Genomic DNA, 12,381 nt, shown 5'->3' on the forward strand with positions numbered 1-12,381 from the left:
AACTTGTAGCCATTATTTTGTTCCCATTGTTGGACACCACACGGCAGGACCGAACCCGATGGAACCGTTATACCCAGGATTTCTGTCGGTTGTGTGATCTGTCAGGTTTTGAAAATGGGCCGACAATCGGCCGACAGCTCTAAGATCGCGTAGTCTGCGCTGGGCTTTACACTAAGGAAATGAGGAAGGGAAGGGAGAGCACCGGAGTTGAGTCTTTTTTCATTCGGTGTCATCAACAGAAAGAGAAAAAGGCCGGAAGAGACGATAATGCCGATAATTAAAATGACCTCGATAGGTTTAATTTATCGTACGATTAATCGATTTATCGTTTATCGAGACAGGCCTAGTGATGCTACATGAGAGCAACCTACTGAACCCAGGACTGCAGTCTCAGCACACGGTGAACCCAAACGGATCCGCCCAGCACCAGTAGGTATTTCCTCCTTCATGGCTCAGGCCAGACTGTAGCAACGTGACCAGGCCAGCCACACCTGACAGCAAGACCCAAACATTCATGAATGAAAACCCTGCAGATGCTCTTCATCCCAGAACCTGAGCTAAACCCTCAGGATCCCGATCAATGGCCGCCATCGACTGCTAACAGCTTAATCTACAGTAAACACCGGCAGCATCACACGGGTCCAACGGTTTTCCACATCACAGACCCTCAGCAGGAAAATCAATATGTGGACGGATCGGTCTGCTGCGTTTTGTTGTGGGAGCGTCAAAACGCTCTGAGCTCGACCCGAACGCACCGGGCCGTTGACACGCTGCAGATGGACAAAATCAATGAGGAAAATATGGCAGCCTGTAGGGAACAAATCAATTAATACACGTCTTTCTGTTGGTGCTGCTGGTGCTGGAAGATGTTTAACTCAACCGCTTTATTCACAGGAAGAGCCAACAATGATCAAAAGATAATCAAATACTTTAAAGGTGATGAAAACATCTTGATGACAGAGAAGAAGGAACCTTAAGTCCAGACCAGGAGCTGGACGGCTCCACAAAACAAAAACCATCTGCTAAGTGACTTTTCCTGGCTACTAAAATCTTCGTGGGAAGTTGTTCATGTTTCCTCTGAGGAACGCTGAAAAGTTCAAGACGTCATTGTTTCGTCTCTCCAAAGCCAAGACGCCAAACAACAAACAGCAATCAGGACGCGTCCCCTCCTCAAGCGGCCGTGTCGTTTTAATGAGTGTGAAATGTGAGGATGAATGCGTTCTGTCAGATACTGTGGAGCTAATGACCATGAGAACCGGCTGAAAGAGCGACGATCCGGCAGAGAACAGATTAGCACGTTCCTGTCCCGGTCACAAGTCAAAAGGACGGAGAACAAAAACGCTGCATCCATTAGAAACACATCAACGCCCCCCCCACTCCCCGACAGCCGTTGCTACGGGTTACCATCACCTCCCGTCAATCACTGCCCAGCAAACAATGCTGCGATTGGTGGGCTGATGGACAGGGTCACCATGACAACACAAAGACCCGCTGATGACTCAATGTAGGACGAGAACGAGGTCCGGGCTCCTGCGGGTCGAGACCCTGACGGTTTGGACCCGGATCAGCCGCTGGTGACGAGACCAACTGGACCAAAAGGGAACGATCAGGCGGCGGCACGACGACAGGCGGCGGCACGACGACGTGGTGCAACGTTTGGAAAGGTACAAAAATGAACAACTTTGGTTATTAACCAAAACGAGTCACTTAACGAGGCATATTTCATCTCTGACCTTGGTTTTCTTTCATTTATAAATGTCAAAGTAACGTTTGCCATTTATAAAAGCTACATACTTAACTTTTATAAATGGGAAATATTTAGCTTTTATAAACGGCAAGCTAAATATTTAGTTTGTGACTAAATATTACTTAGTGACTAAATATTCACCTAACACGCTTAAAAATGAAGAGTGCTAGCTGAATATTTAGTCAAATTAATATTCTGATATTTAGTTGATGTGAAATTTGCAACTGAATGAAAAACATGAAGAAAATGTGATTTTGAAGAATAACCATAAAGTTTTATCTCAATATTTTGTGGTTTTTACTGCAGTAACAAGTAGTGATATTAAAGTGTTTATAACTTATTTTTAGTGTTTTAAGGCAACTGTGTGTTTCTGACCGGATATGACTGCAGCTGCATCTCATCTCAGCATCCAGAGGAAAACTTTAGCCAGTAGAACAGGCCAATCAACCGGTCAGGTTCTGGTTCTGGTTCTGACTGAAAGACAGGAGGGAACATCAGAATGGAAATACCTCCGTAAATGATAAATCTGTATCACCGCAGCTATAAGAAGAGATCTGACTGAACCGCTGCTGCTGCATCATCGTCATCATTAACGTGTTTTGATTCCTCAGCAGCTGCAGATGGAGACGTGATGAAGGGAACACGTACAGCAGCCAGTCGACTGATTTCATCCCGTTAACGAGTCGATTCCTGATTACTTAAAGACTTCCTGAACAACTGAGAGCAAATTACAGCCTGTGGAGTTAACGAGGCTTTAATAGTGAAACAATGAAGCCGATACGTTCAGAAACAACTCTAGAAAACCAGGTGGAACGGATCAGAACCAGGATTTCTGCTCTCCAGAAGGAGAACATCCGGCCGTTTGGGTTCTGCAGCGGCACAAAGATGCAAATCAAACCAGTAAATGCACCTATAAATGGTTCAAACACAAAAAAGCAAGGCGGCCTAGTCAAAGTCTGAGATGCTTATTTGAAGGCCAGGTTCTGGCGTATCGGCCTTTTGGGACAATGTTATCACTTTAAAACTCAAATTTTTATAATGACTTTCATTCTTGTAGTCGTTTTAAAACTCAATTATTCTCATACTTGACTAAAACTTGCAATTAAGACTTACAGTATATTATTAATAATGAATTGTTCTCATAATTGTTAACTTAAGACTTGTAATTATGACAAATTCAAAATTATGAATCTGAAACTAAAGAATTTTATTCTTATAGTTACTTTAAAATGTGTCATTCTGAGTTTAAAACCCAAAATTATGACTTATTCTCATAATTATGTCTTAAACTCAATATTGAGTTTGAAACTAGTATTTATTACTTTTATTCTCATCACTTTAAAACATGTACTTATGACTTGCTGTTATTATTTTTTTCATGGCAGGAACGGGCTTCCATACAGATTTCCAAGGCTGTCATTAAAAGTCTGCCGACGTTTTCACCAATAAAAGTGACATGAAGCAGCAGAAAGTGAGAAGACGGAGTCAGGGCGAGTCGTCTGGGCTGATCTGTGGCCTGCGGCGAATTTAACGAGCAGAGACTCGGTTAGGGACACACGTCTCATCCGATAACTCAATTAGAGCACAAATTAACTTGAGTCAGGAAATCCAATTTAAGGACAAATGAGTCAGTGTTTGTGTTGAACAGATGGAGAGAAACAATCCAGAGGAAGAAGCACTTCAGAGGAGGCAGACGAGGCAGGAAGTGCGGCACGCAGCTTCCTGCCTGACCTTTTCAGCGGATCAATAAGTCATGAGGCCGTCAGGAGTTCTGACAGCTTCAGCGGCGATGAACAAGCTGAGAGAGACGGAGCTGCTTCTGAATAATGAATGAGTTGTTTACTGTCTAAAAGGTCTGGACGGCTTCAGGCCGCAGACACAGACGGCTTCTTCTGTAAATGCTAACCAGGCGGTTAGCATCATCTGCTACTGACTGGGTCCAAACATCTCACCGAACCGAACCAGAGACGTTTCAACTGGATTAAATTTAACAGCAGCAGCAGAATTTCACTGCTGAGTTTCAGATGGAAGCAGAAGAAAAGTTCAGGTTTTACAGCCGAAAGGAGAGAAAAGAGATTCGGTTCAGTGAGGTCCAGATAGATTCTGGTGGATCCACTGAACCAGGGAGGAGTTCTCACTCTAAGAGAAAAACCCAGACTTCCCTGGACAGGTATGGAAGACCATTTCTGCCATGAAAGGACAAATAAAAGTCCAACTGGAAGCCCTAATTATGACTTATTGTCAATTATTACTTCAAAACTTGCACTTACCACTTATTCTCATAGTTATGACTAGACCTGTCATAATGAGCTATAATTCAATAAATCACATGACAAATTAAAACAAGCTCAATTATTTCTGTTTGCATGATTTATCATTTTTCTTCCTATCAGAAACTGGATGATAAAAGTCTTCAGTTTGCTGCTTTGGTCTCAACTAAATATTTTTTTCTTTTTTTGAAGGAAAATGTAGTTTACAGAGAAGTCATAATTCATTTTATTTGTTTTTCTGGTTTTCTGTTTATTTATTTTGGATATTAAAATTTCTTCCAGTCCCAGTGTTAAATGTTAGTTAGAATTTGAAGTTTATTAATCTTTGAAAATGTCTTCTTACATTAATATTATTTCATTACATCACAGAAAAATGGTGGCAAAACAGTATTATCGTTCATGGCAATAACGTCTTGGACCATTAATAACAACTCGGTATTTTATTTTCAGTTGTTCTAAAAATGCAGCATACCAAACATAAAAGAAGTTTGACTTTGCCATGTTAACGGCTTTAAACTGGGTGCCTGTCTCTTTAAGAAGCTTCTGCTCTTTCTGAAGCTCCGCCTTCAGAAAGTCATCCCAACACTTTTAACATCGTTTTTAGGGGCGTTTCACTGACAAGTAGTTTGTATAAACCATGTCCATTTCATTTCTGCTGCGGTTGTATTGATTATTAATATTTTATTAGTTGGCTGAACTGAACTGATTCCAGACAAAATGAACTTTTAAAACGTTCAGCTGAAACCGGAGCAGATTGAGTCCTCAGCTTCAGCGCTCATTAGCTGCTGCGCTAACACCGTGCTTTCAGTAATCACACGCTGCACAACAGGAGGCCCATGGCCCCCAGGGTGAGTGTGTGTGTGTGTCTGTGTGTGCGTGTGTGTGTGTTCTAGGTTTGATTAAAGAGCTTCTGTGTGGTTTTGAGATGCTAATCGATGTATTATCAGCAGGATAAAGGAGAGTTTAGCTGCTTAAAGACAAACAAATGACTTCTGGCTCAGACACCCCATACATTACTAATGAGGGCTGTGTGTGTGTGTGTGTGTGTGTGTGTGTGTGTGTGTGTGTGTGTGTGTGTGTGTGTGTGTGTGTGTGTGTGTGTGTGTGTGTGTGTGTGTGTGTGTGTGTGTGTGTGTTCTCAGGCTTCACAGAGGCACAAACAATAGAGGAAGAAATCCCATCATGTTTGTGACAACAAGCATTGATGACATCACTCTTCATGTTGGCTTACAGCAGGACGCCAGCGATGATGTCACTGACGAAGTCCAGACCCGACACCGGATCAGAACCAAGCAGCTTCCAGACCGGATCCACAGAGAGTGGCTGAGCCAAAGAACCGGGTTTGGATTCTGTTCGCACATCTTTACGCTCCGGATTCCTCCGGTGAAGCTTCGTTCAAAATGCTCCACATAAGAATCGTGATTCTCATTTTACTGCGATTCAGAACGTCCCAGAATCAGTGTTAAAAGATAAAACAAATCCGCTCTCTGTCGCCCTGCATTTTGTAACTATGTGGGACGTTCTGACATCGTCATGGAAACGGGACTGCAATGTACGCATGTGCTGCAAAAATGAAGAAGGGAGATTCAATCTAGATACATAGATAGATAGCATTTATTGTCATTGAACAGAATTCAACGAAATTTCCATCTGCCTGTCTGAAGGAAAACATTTGGACTGTTGTTGTTTTCCCAGGAAGTCCGATTCAGACCTGAGCTTCACCCTGTTCACAGATCGCTAAATGAAGATTTAAAACTTCAGGACACGAGGTACAGCGAGCCGGGCCGCAGAGCTGAGCAACGCCGTTCGCTGCGGGACAGGAAGGAGAAACTAAAAGCTAAATGCTTGTGAATTCAAAACAGGGCAGATAACGACACCAGGTGCACTTCTCTATCCTTCTGACTCGGTGACACGGCTAACAGAGCTTCTCTGCTTCAGCTAATCACCCATAATCCTCTGCTGCATCACTGTCACATGACCAAGCTCGTAACCCCGCCCTCTACAAACACAAACAGCAACAAAATGGGAGGGAAAAAAACAACAGTCAAAACTCAGTTGCTGGGTAAAACTTTCTGGCCCGGTGTCGATGTGTTAATGCTAATCACGTCATGCATTCCTGATGTAAACACTGAGGCTACGATCTCAGCAGCCGAATGCGACCAACATCCGGCTCCTTCACTGCAGTCTGAACGGCCTGATTCGGATTCTTCACCCAAAAGTAAAATCAAATCAGTTTTCAAAGCTTCTGAACGCTCATGTCGCATTTTATCAACTTTTCCATCACTAACGTCAGACATGCTCCATAATTCTGCAGCAGAAGAAGAATCTGGATGTAAACAATGTCTGAAAATCATAACAATCAAGTGATGAAAGCAGTCTGAGTCAGTGAACGCATCACATCCCAACCCAATCACTCCTGGTCCGACTCCACATCCAAACAGAACCGGGTCAGAAGCTGCAGCCAACGCTCCACTAAAAACTGCTTAGTTGCTGTTAGCTTCTGTTGATCAGGTTCCTTCATCTGCTGACCATGTTGTCGCGGCGGGCTCCGGAGGGACAGGTACCTTCTTCTGCTTGGGTCACTTTGGGGTCGCAAACCGTTCACACCGTAGTCTGGTTATAGCTGCATTTAATCAGCAGCATGAATGATAACGCAGAAAAAGATCGGATTTCAGCAGAAAAACTGAATTGAGCATCCAGGCTGCTGGGCGATCATAATCCGATCTAACTGTTGCTCTCGCTCAGGCAACTTCTGCAATATGTTGCTTTATGTATTTGTTGTCAGCACAAAAGTGATTTAAACAAAACAAAAGCTTTGTTTATTTTTACTCTTCTTTTAGTCACTAGTTTTCTAGAAAAGACAGAAGGGCTGCTATGTAATCTGGTAGGTACCAGTAATGAGTGTAGACAGTGAGAGACGACCTGCAGAGAGACATCAGTGAACAAGGATCTGTGATCGTTTTCTTATGTCTGGTTCAGGTAATCATCTGGTTTTTCCTTTCCGACAGTCTTCATGTTGCCTCAGAATCATGTCATTATTATTTTAGAACGGCTTCTTCTTCAGAGAGGCAGTTAGCTCTCGTTAGCTTCCCGTCACGTCCGCCTCAGGCAGGTTTCTCCTCGGGTCCGGCGGCTCAGTCCGCCTCTCGTCTCAGAAAGTGATGGAGCCGCGTTTGCTTCAAACTCATCGCTATGCCGACGGAAACGATGAAAGATGGGAACTAAGGAGCTGGAGCTCGTCCTTCAGGTCAAAGGTCGACATCACTCACAGAAAGTTTGAACTTGGAAACTTCTCTCAGAACGACACGAGTTTGACTGCAGGGAGGATTTCTGACAAAGTTTTAGATTTATGTGAGAAGAGAGCAGAAATGTTTGAGTTTTCAGAATAAATCAGGCTGTTGAGGAGCTGAGGCTCAGCTGGACAATCAATTAATAAGCATATAGATCACCACAGACACCTGATCAGTATCAATTAATAAAACGTCTGATTTTATTTATTGGTTTTGGTTGTCATGTTTTATTTTGGATATTTAAAATATCCTCCAGTTCCACTGCTAAATGTTGTTTACTAAATTGAAGTGTATTAGTCCTCGGCATTACCAATCTATTATTTCAACATGATCTGAAAACAATAATATTATAGTTTATCGCAGTAATTATAGGGAAAATTTATTGTGCAGCAGTCTGTTAGTATGACAGACCTGTTTATGTTTGGTTTATGTCTCCATGAAAGCAGAATAAAGTCCTGTGTTTAGGTTTTAATGCCAGATCTCTTGGCAGGAAGTTGGACCGGCGCCGGCGATGGAGAACTGTTTAAACCGAGTCGTCCCCACTGACCAGCAGGTCCTGTGTGTCTGAATCCACCCACTTGTTTACATAATCCTGCATGAATAAACATGAGATGATTTATGAATAAACATGTCTGGGGATGTGAAAACACACACACACACACTCTGCTGGGAAATCTCAGCACTTGATGAATATTCATGCAGGACTCGTTCTCACACTCCTCCGTTGTGTTTTACTCTGACATTCATCTCCTCCTTCACATCCGTCTCTTCAGCTCATCTCATTTCTTAGACTAGTTGGTTTGCTTCCAAACTTTAAATGTTGTTTCGATCAGATCCAGACTGAAACTGTTAAAACTTGCTGCTAATCCGGCCACCCTCCCCTTCCTGTGACTGCAGCGCCCTCTTGTGGCCGTTTCTACTAGAACAAGTGAAAGCGATGAAGTCATTAGACTTCCTGGCTTTATCTAGTGTAGCCAGGGTACTCAAATATAATAAGTTATAATATAATAACCAACAAGCTAGCAGTGCTCATATTCAAGTTTCTTTTCACGCAAATCCAACACACATACAGAAATAAAACGTTATTTTAAATTATAGAAATGTACACACACAAGAAACTCCTGCAAAATCTTATCTATATGCAAACAAATGTGAGAAGGGGGTTAAAAAACGTTTTAAAAATGAATATAACAGCCCAATAAAAGAGGGAAAAGAAATTTCAATCTTAAGGTGATTTAAGAAATTTACATTTAAAAATGTAAAGCTTCCTGTGCTTTCCAAAGCATGCTAGGAAAAAAACTACTCAGATTCATATGATACTAAAATTTATTAAATTAGTTTGTTTATATTTTTATATTATTTAACCTTTACTTCACCACAAAAATACTGTATATATATATATATATTGCAAGAGAGTCCAGGTCAGACTGGTAACAGAACATCCACAGCAAAAACATTCAAAGCTAACATGACCTTCAGATTCACGCATTTCTGCACAAATTAGGATTATTCCAGCATAATGAGTTACCGTTATTTCTACTGTTTCTAAAATGTAATCACACACATTAATAGTTTTCTAAATATTTTTTGCCTCCAAGACAAGTAAGATCCACAATGTTTACCAACTTTAACATCGCTAATGCTAATGCTAGCTTCATCTTTTCCAACGGCAGCAATAAGGAAGTCTAATTTCTCCTTCAGAACCGTCCCAGTCTGGTTCCGAAGGACAACTGGAAGTAAATTACAGACAGTAAAACATTTATTCGTGTACTTACTTGAACTCTTCGGGGTTTGTGCCGCTGAAACACTCTCGCCTTCAGCCGTTTCAAGATGGCGGCGCCGCGTTTATTAACAATAGAGTGGAAGGAGGTTGGCGGAACAGCAGGTGTTACGCTAACTTCTGCGACCATCAGGGGGCGCTATCACTAAGCGCGACCGAAATGCCAATTTTGTATTGTCTTTACACTAAAACAAAACAATTTTATGTGCCTTTCTTCATCCTCCAGTTTAAAACCGACAGTTAATTTGAGGTCTGCTCCGCTGTATTTCAGTCAGGCATCCTGACAGCCTCCTCAGGGGTCACAACGTCTGATGGTCACAAAGTGTGAAGGAACACCAAATAAAAACTGAAGTTTCCCACTTCTGTTGGTTTATATGGAATTAAAAATAGTTTTTAGATTAATCTCTAAGACCTCGTTTATGTGTGAATGGGAAAAATACCGCAGAACTATCAAAAGTATTGGTTAATAAATGCATCTTATATGTTAGAATCTTGTACAGTATAACAATGCTAATTTTACTTTTTGTATGTATTTTAAACACTCCCTGACGTTCTGTGTGACCTACATATGTTGCTGCTGCAGTTACATCTGAATTTCCGCTGTGTGACATTAAAGATATTTTCTGTTCTGTTTTGTCCGACTGCAGGAAATCTTTGGCCCAAGATATCTGGTATCAAAAAAGCATTTTTGAATTGAAAAGAACAGGTGCAACAACATTGAGGAGTTCATCTTTAATGTCACCAACAGTCTTGTCATCATGAATAAATATTTTAATAAAAATAAAAAAAACATTTAAAAATATCCCACACTGTATGAAACAGAAACTAAACATAAGCTAAAAATATGAGAGGAAAGCATCATAAATGTGTTTTTCTGCTCATTTTTAGCAGATTTCAGATGGAGAAACATTCCCAGAGATCCGACTCAGCTGCGATCCCAGGAGCCTGGAAGATGGAGCGGCTGAGTTCTCCAGAACCGGGCCGACCAGAGTCCGGAGCAGAACTGCAGCGGTTCATCCAGCAGAGCCGCGTTGGGTCCAGAGTTCTGCTCGGCTCCATGGGAAACATGAATGCGGAAAACAAAAAGCTACAGGAAATAAACTGGGGGTCCAAACGTGTCACTTCCTGCTGAAGGGAGAGGCCAGCGTAAGACAAGCCAATCAGAGTCCAGCTCTCAGGTGCGCCTCCTCTTGGCGCCTCCCGGACTCGCTGGGTTGGAAGATGACAGCAGTTTCTCTGTGGCTCGGCTCCTCTTCCTCTTCTCCGCCTCCTTCGCTCCTCCTCCTACTGCTGCTGCTGCTGCTCCTCCTTCACCTCCGCCCTTCTCCTTGTCGCGCTCCTTCTCTTTTTCCCGACTGCCGCTCATTCGCTCCAACATCTTCACAGACGAGTTACTTCCTGTGGGAGAAATGGGAAAACCGCGTTAGCAAAGGAAAGGACGATCTTGTCCACATGTCCTGTCCCACTTCCTGTCCCTCACTACTGATAAACCTGGTCTGATGGAACGATCCGGTTAAGGATCATCACTAAAACATTCCCAATTCAGAAAAATAAATGCATCAGGAAAACGCTGCATCTACAGATGAACCAGAAGTCCTCCAGGCCACTAGGGGGAGTCGAACAACAAATCATGTGAGCGTAGAAAAGATGTCCAGAACCAAGTTGGAGGAAGAAACAAAAGCGTTATACTTTGCATCATTTTTAATCTCACTGTCTTTTACATTACAGAACAGCAGCATGTTTATGTTGGTCATATTTCCTGCTCCACACTCCCCCTAGTGGTATGGAGGACTTCTGTTAGGTGGAGCAAGTTTACAGTATTTTACACTTGCTGTTTGTGGCATTTCTCCTTTTGCTTCCATCTCCTGTAGTTGCAACGTTTCTTCCGTAGGTATTGCATTCGGTCCGTGGTTGTGGCGTTCTGTCTGTCTGTAGTCGTTTTATCTGTAGTCCCAAAGTTCTGTCTGTATTAGCAGCATTTCATCTGTAGTCACAAGACTCGCAACAGTCACTGCAGTCTACAGACGCCTGATAAAACACATGTGGCTGAAAACAAAAGCCGGAGAGCTTGACCTTCTTCATGTGTAGCAGGAGGTTCTCTCTCCATCCTGAACTCCTCTTTGATCTCCTCCTCTGAGCCCAGCTTCCCTGCAAACACATCGAGATCATCGTTCATCACAACCGGAACAATCCCTCACCGGGTCCAATGCTGAGGAAGACTCCTCAGGAGATGAGAGGAAGGACAAGATGGCAGAACAGGAAGAGGACCTCACCTCCTTTCACCTCCTGGATGATCTCCTCCGGCAGCGAGAAACTCTTCTCCACGTTTGGAAACGGCAGGATCTCCGACTCGTGCTGCTCGGCACACAGAACCAGTTGGTTCAGAGGAATACACAGCGAGTGTGTGTTACTGTGAGTGTCTGTCTTGTATGTGCGTGTGTGTGTGTATGGGTGTATGTGTGTGTGTGTGTATGTGTGTGTGTGTGTGGGTGTATGTGTGTGTGTGTGTGTGTGTGTGTGTGTGTGTGTGTGTGTGTGTGTGTGTGTGTGTGTGTGTGTGTGTGTGTGTGGGTGTGTGTGCGTACCAGAGCCTGCATGTCGTACATGGTGCCCAGATGGTCCCAGATGACGGAGGAAGAAACCTGCCTGCCGATGTTCTGGCTGAATTTATCCCGGATGCAGATCATGTGGAAGTGGCGGTTCACTCCTGCAAACAGAACCGACCCGTCAGAACCAACAGAACCGACCTGACAGATGAGTAATTGGATGGATGCCATATTATATATTTGTTTGGAATAAATTCTTGAAATATTTTTCCTTCTCAAACTTATTTTTGCATATTTATTCAGAAAATACAAAAATCAACTTCCAGATGTTTTTCTCCAGATTGCGGAAGCAACCAGCGACAAACTGGGATCTGACTGACCCAGTTTCTGCTTAAACTGGTCCCAGTATGTCTCGGATGTGGGTTGAACTGGTCTGGGTCCGTCTAATGTTCGGGTTAAACTGTTCTCGGACTGGTTCCAGTGGGAGATGTTAGCACCAGAGCTAGCGTTAGCGGTCTTACCCACTGGTTTGTGTCCGATCATCGCGTGGAAAAGACACACCTCCACTTCGTGGCTCCAGACCACCGAGTCCTCCCCGGGAACCAGAGCCGAGTCCGGGGGCTTCTCCTCGGTCTGACTGAGGGTCACATCTGCCTCCCCCATCTTTAAAAACCAGTTAAGATCCGAGTAAAACCGAAACGTTTCAAGCCGCGATAATCAGACCGGAACCGGAAGTAGGCGCACAGAA

At 43.2% G+C, this 12,381-nt stretch overlaps 1 protein-coding gene across 1 annotated transcript; it reads right to left on the reverse strand.

Moving 5' to 3' along the window:
* Positions 1–9,804: 9,804 nt before the first annotated feature.
* mrgbp (MRG domain binding protein) lies at positions 9,805–12,381 on the reverse strand. The gene is made up of 5 exons (XM_005804961.3): positions 12,155–12,381; positions 11,673–11,794; positions 11,361–11,442; positions 11,161–11,235; positions 9,805–10,485 (listed from the first exon to the last, which is right to left on the reverse strand). Exons 1-5 carry the CDS (start codon positions 12,294–12,296, stop codon positions 10,262–10,264), a joined length of 645 nt encoding a protein of 214 aa, XP_005805018.1. The 5' UTR covers positions 12,297–12,381; the 3' UTR covers positions 9,805–10,261.

The sequence above is a fragment of the Xiphophorus maculatus genome, chromosome 1 (assembly GCF_002775205.1).
Source record: "Xiphophorus maculatus strain JP 163 A chromosome 1, X_maculatus-5.0-male, whole genome shotgun sequence".
NCBI classification, from domain to species: Eukaryota; Metazoa; Chordata; class Actinopteri; order Cyprinodontiformes; family Poeciliidae; genus Xiphophorus; species Xiphophorus maculatus.

What these genes read in the sequence shown, in the direction of transcription:
- mrgbp (XM_005804961.3), bottom strand. Translation starts at nt 12,296, where the DNA reads ATGGGGGAGGCAGATGTGACCCTCAGTCAGACCGAGGAGAAGCCCCCG. An exon ending in GATCGGACACAAACCAGTGG is followed by an intron (nt 11,795 to 12,154) that starts GTAAGACCGCTA and finishes TTCTGTTTGCAG; the next exon opens with GAGTGAACCGCCACTTCCAC. An exon ending in CATCCAGGAGGTGAAAGGAG is followed by an intron (nt 11,236 to 11,360) that starts GTGAGGTCCTCT and finishes ATGTGTTTGCAG; the next exon opens with GGAAGCTGGGCTCAGAGGAG.